Raw genomic sequence first — 5,758 nt, 5'->3', positions numbered from 1 at the left:
GGAACGAGGAATTGGAGAAGAGATAGAAAGAAAGACTCAACAAATGAAATCAATGGCGGTCCGACTGATAAGTTACCGTCCTACTGCAATATCAGAAGACTGACGACTGACGAGGATGATGGCGACTGGTGTTGTCACGGTCCATTTTTCTTGTGATTTCTGGATGTGAGTTTAATGGTCATGGCCGACGAAAGGCTTAATTGGACGGCATACCGTTAGCTTACGGATTATTGTTCACATAGGAAAGGGACAAGAATGTGCAGAGAATGTCAAGTGGGGAGTGGGGAGGTGTAACGATGAAAACATTACCTTTAAACAACTGATACATGTCCTAAAGTACTCAGATCTCTTATTTTCTTTGACTTTTATTTTCATTTGTATTGCGAATGGGCACAGAAAACAAAGAAAGCTGAGCCCTTTACTGAGGAGAATCTTCTATTGGAATCAAAGTGGTGTGCGGATGATTAAAGAAACAAAGTAAATTTGTTCTATAAAAAATAGATTATTTCAATGGACTTCTATGAATGGTTTCTCGGCGTTCAGCCAATTGTTCTAATTGCCGGAAATCATTTAGACGTTATCAAAGAACTAGACACCGACCTGCGGGAACGGCTAAAGCTCACCGGCAACTCAAGTAACAAGTTAGACCAGGAAAAGTAGAACAGTTCTTTCACGAGGGTCTCATTGCTTTCCTGAGGAGATCCCAACCATAAATCTCACGCACGAGTGCTTTGATTGGCATTGAGAATCTGAACCAGTTTCACACCAATGGCCCCCTCCATACAAGTGGAGCATGCGATTACGAAGGTGTATAGGAGCCTGCACAAAACCTTCACTTTCTTTTTCATATGAAAGGGGTTTTAAATCCATCAATGAGTAATCTGTTCTGTTTTATTTAAATGTTTCATGAAACCCAAATACAACTTAGCCCCCGTTTCTCTTCATTGGCTTTCAGGAAATACTTTTCACATCTACGAACACCGATTCGATTCAAAGTGATTGTTGGTTTTTATTCATTGAAGAAGTTTAAGGTGAAGCTCTATTTTGTGAGGAGACAAGTATTTTTTACAGACTGATTGAAAGTGATTGTTAGTTTTATTCATTATAAAAAAAGAAAATATGATCATTTCAGATCTTTTATTTACACATTCTCCACTCACATTTGGAGTGTTTCTACCAGCAAACTCCAAGTACTGGACCCATCCTTGAAGACTAAATATGCACAAGCAACCACGGCTGATGGCCAGAGCAAAATAAAAAAGAAACAACGTGGGCTGCACTTTTCCTGTCATGTCTGCGAATTTCCCCACTGGAATCAATGGAATTGCAAAGCTTCTTTTGGCTTCCCTAGTAACGAGCACACCGTGGCCGCAATATGTCTTGAAGATAGTCCTGCTTCGTCCATTTGATCTTGAGGAGAACCATGATCTAGGTATCTATCTGGAAGAACCATTGACCTTATCTGGAACATATTCACCATTTCGATTAGCATCATGAAAGAATATGAAGAATTTCAGTTTTAATATCAAGTAAATGGAAGAAAGCAATGAATTATATGGATACCTTGAGGTTGCCATCTAAGAGGCCATTCAAACTCAAGAAATGGATTACATGCGACCCAAAACCTCCAATAGACCCTTCTTCCACGGTGATTAAGATTTCATGCTCCTTAACTAACCTTTTGATGAGTTCTGCATCCAGAGGCTTACAGAAACGAGCATCCGCCACAGTAACTGAGATGTCATATTCTTTCAGTGCCAGGGCAGCGCCAACGCAATTCTGCACTATGGAACCTAAGCCAATGATCGCAACTCTGGTACCTTCTAGTAAGACTCTTCCCTTCCCAATCTGTATCAACAATCAACCGATGACAGTGAGAATTTGCTAAGTATTTTTTTATCTTTCATAGATTTTATGTCGTTTATGAGATGCCTATGACAGCAAAAAGTTTGCTCAATTTCCAAAACTTTTACTTTTTTTTTTTTTTTTTTTTGGTGGGGCACCAACCTCAAGAGGTGTTCCTTTGTTATTCGGTGGCAATGCTGCTCCAACTCCATTTCCTCTGGGAAACCTGAAACAGCTTGGTCTATCATCCACGGCCGCTGCTGTGGCAACCATATGCATGAGTTCAGCTTCATCAGACGGGGCCATAACAATCATATTTGGCAAGCAGGCCATGTAGGCGATGTCGAATGCACCACAGTGAGTAGGCCCATCTGCGCCGACAAGCCCAGCTCGATCAAGGGCAAATCTAACCGGAAGCTTTTGTAGATCCACATCGTGAACAACCTACACAGAGATATGGAAATGTCAGAAATTTGAGCAACCCCTAAACTCTTACTGACGAGCATTAATTAGTTAACTTCTCTGTCTTATTTTTCCCAAGTGAGGAATCCTAATTACCCAATTCAAGATTGATATCCTTGACATTACCTGATCATAGCCTCTTTGCAGAAAAGATGAGTAGATCGCACAGAAGGGTTTTAGACCCTCTGTTGCTAGACCAGCTGCAAAAGTGACCGCATGCTGCTCAGCAATCCCTACGTCGAAACAACGTTCAGGGAATCTTTTCTGGAAGTAATTGAGCCCTGTTCCTCCCCCCATTGCAGCATGTATTGCTACGATCTTACTGTCTGATTCCGCTTCAGCAATAAGGGAATTCGCAAAGTATTGAGTGTATGAAAGTGTGGATGATTTTGTTTTGAATTGTTTCCCTGTTTCTGGGTCAAACTTGACAACCCCTGTCACAAGAAGAGAATAAAATCAGAGTCCCCATTAAAACTTTCAGTCAAGTCTTAAGCAAAATTCTATCTTCGAATCTTATCTTACCATGCATTTTATCAGTTGCAGACTCCGCAGGTGCGTATCCCTTCCCTTTTTCGGTGACTATGTGAATTAGAACCGGACCTGGTGCAGGCATGGCCTTCACCTTCTGAAAAATTTCCACCAGATCTTCCACGTTGTGGCCGTCTACGGGACCAATGTAATACAAGCCGAGTTCTTCGAACAAGGATGAACCAGAACCACCAATCATACCCCTGGCGTATTCATCAACCTTCGCTGCCACTTGATGAGTAGCTCCTCCAATCTGCTTAGTGACACTCTGCGACAAGAATAAAATGTGTACGTCAATGAATTTGATGAAACTGCTGTTCGTCAAGAAGAAGGAAACAAGACAAACATAGACATGGATGAGCATCCAGAATTGCAGAACCGAGAGTTTCAGCTAACCTTTGCGGCTTCACGGAGTATTCGGAGCTTAGTGCTAGACTGGAGCTTGGCAAGAGAACTGCTCAAAGCTCCAACTGGAGTTGCAGGTCCATCGAGCGTGGCAGTCGGGAGGGAGACTTGTTTGTTATCGTTCAATATAACGATGAGGTTGGAGTCCAAGAAACCAGCATTATTCATGGCTTCATATGCCTGCCCTGCAGTCATGGCACCATCTCCAATTACGGAAATTACATGGTTTCTCTTTCCCAGCAAATCCCTGGCCACTGCCATCCCTGCCACATTCATTTCAACAGCAAGAAAAAAGCCAAGAAAGAAAATAAGCAACGACTTAAGATGCTGTGGAGCCAACTCAAAGCACAGAAGAGATGAAACTGTAAATCATTTTTATAACCGCAGAAAAGAGAAAAAGAAGCAGAATTACCGAGTCCAGCAGAGATGCTAGTTGAGCTGTGACCAGCACCAAAAGCATCATAAATGCTCTCTTCCCTCTTTGGAAACCCAGCAAGACCTGATGTTTGTCTTATACTGTGCATTCTAGACCTTCTGCCAGTCAAGATCTTATGTGGGTAGCTCTGTAAAACAACCACAACCCTCTCTCAGTTTCACCAACATCCCTAACTATGCATTTTTTGCGGGGAAAACAAACAGAACTGAAAACAGATTATAGGTTCCTAACCTGATGACCAACATCCCATATGATTTTATCCTCAGGTGCATTGAAGACATGATGCAGTGCCACAGTTAATTCCACCACCCCAAGGTTTGAGCTAAGATGTCCCCCAGTTTTTGCCACTGTGTGCACAATATCTGCCCTGAGTTCATCAGCCAACTGTTCTAGCTCCTGAAAGCAAAAATTTTGCGTCTACTGAGCATTCCATGGACCCCAAAGGTTACAAGAACGAAAAGAATGATGAGAAAGAACCATCCGAACAGAAAAACCCACCGTTGTTGACAGTCTTTTCATATGAACAGGGTAATTGATTGTATCTAACAATGGTGTCTCCGGTTTCTCCTTCGAGAAATTTAATTTAAACCCTTTGTTCTCTCTCTTGGTTGTAATCTTCCGTTCAGCATCGGAGCTGCTAGCCTTCACACAGCACTGAACAAGCAAAAAAGAGAAAATGAATCCATGCAAATCGTTGCCTCTTTAATCAACATAGTAGAAGAGGAAACAGCCAAGACAAGACACAGAATCAGCCACTTTTGGTTCTTGACACAAAAATATGAGTAAATTACCCGTCTTCTGCAACCAATCGTGGAGGTGTTCTTCTGAGAATAGGATCTCAGAGAAGAGGACAAAGGGAAAGCAGAGGGGTTCTCTATGTGGGGAATTGCTGAGGTTGCCATGGGAGATACAGAAGCAGACATAGACGGTTTTCTGAAAGTAGATCGTGTCCTACAGAGAGAGAGAGAGAGAGAGAGAGTGCCGGAAACAAAGCAAGTCGGACGGCTTTTAAAAGTGGAGGAAAGACTGGAATTCGATTCGTTGTTGCTAAGTTGGGGGAGTGAATCTCCCAAGCAAACGAAGACAGATGGGCGTCAAATGGGGCAGCAAGCCAAAGAAGAGTGTGGCTCGCTTTGCTTTCTTTTCGCGGTCCGCTGCCTGCAGATGACCGAACGACTCACCAAATATATAGCCATCTCCTCCCCTCTGCGCGCACTTTCCTCTCCGTTTCCACCTGCTTGAATTGACTTTTGGTCTTTTCTTCCTTTTTTTTTAATTGTTTCTTGCATGCATTGCATGCAAAATGTTCTGCTTATATTATTCCTGGAAATTTCTGAATCCCCTTGAGAAAAAGCTAAAGAAAAAAAATGGAATATATATACACATAAATTGCTGAACAGAAATTAAAAAAAATATATAAAACAGGCCTAAATAACCAAATAGATGAATAGAAAAAACTGAAATATATATACACATAAATTGCCGAACAGAAATTTAAAAAAATATATATATATATAAAACAGGCCTAAATAACCAAATAGATGAAGAGATGGACTCAAATGGAGTAAGGCAAATTACAAAGAATTCATTGTGGATCATTTTCGTGGCATGGTTTTCTTTCTTGGGTGAATGAAGTTTTTACAGTCCAATACAAAGCTGAAGCTTCATTAAATCTCTCTATTTTTGGTGCTTTAAAGTGCCGCTCTTACTTTCTTACAGTACCGGAATTTGACACTCCAAAACTGTAAGACAAAAACTAACCGCCTACCTCCCCTGTTCTCCCAGTTGAACTAACCCCTTCCTTTGACATAGTATTATTTTCCTTTGATAGTAAAAGTTAAACAACTTCGAAAGTGGGAAAAAACGGCAGCTCCTTAAAGCTATCTTTTGCTAATTAAGATGATTTTTTGAAATTATACCTTTTTTAGCGGGCAGGATTCTAATAATATAAAACCCTCCTCGGCCATTATTGCGCATTTGAGTGGTGGGAGGGATGATATATATCCGGGAGTGATTCTTCCATATCCAACATACTCTGTATGTCCTATTCAAACAAGTCTTCATGAAAAAAAAAAAGAAGAA

General features: G+C 41.2%; 1 protein-coding gene across 1 annotated transcript; it reads right to left on the bottom strand.

Moving 5' to 3' along the window:
* Window positions 1–1,073: 1,073 nt before the first annotated feature.
* On the bottom strand, window positions 1,074–4,830 carry LOC116261545 (probable 1-deoxy-D-xylulose-5-phosphate synthase 2, chloroplastic). The gene is made up of 10 exons (XM_031640362.2): window positions 4,468–4,830; window positions 4,175–4,330; window positions 3,908–4,072; window positions 3,653–3,803; window positions 3,232–3,503; window positions 2,830–3,103; window positions 2,434–2,741; window positions 2,008–2,289; window positions 1,564–1,848; window positions 1,074–1,462 (listed from the first exon to the last, which is right to left on the bottom strand). The coding sequence occupies exons 1-10, from the start codon at window positions 4,597–4,599 to the stop codon at window positions 1,316–1,318; spliced, it is 2,172 nt and encodes a 723-aa protein (XP_031496222.1). The 5' UTR covers window positions 4,600–4,830; the 3' UTR covers window positions 1,074–1,315.
* Between the last annotated feature and the right edge of the window lie 928 nt (window positions 4,831–5,758).

Source organism: Nymphaea colorata, chromosome 9 (genome assembly GCF_008831285.2).
Source record: "Nymphaea colorata isolate Beijing-Zhang1983 chromosome 9, ASM883128v2, whole genome shotgun sequence".
NCBI classification, from domain to species: Eukaryota; Viridiplantae; Streptophyta; class Magnoliopsida; order Nymphaeales; family Nymphaeaceae; genus Nymphaea; species Nymphaea colorata.
Note: the sequence above shows the minus strand (reverse complement) of the source record. Positions and strands in the feature narration are given on the sequence as shown.

Coding starts and splice junctions, on each gene's coding strand:
- LOC116261545 (XM_031640362.2), bottom strand. CDS start 4,599: ATGTCTGCTTCTGTATCTCCCATGGCAACCTCAGCAATTCCCCACATA. Junction 4,073..4,174: donor TGAAAAGACTGTCAACAACG/GTGGGTTTTTCT, acceptor TTTTGCTTTCAG/GAGCTAGAACAGTTGGCTGA. Junction 3,804..3,907: donor TATGGGATGTTGGTCATCAG/GTTAGGAACCTA, acceptor GTTGTTTTACAG/AGCTACCCACATAAGATCTT.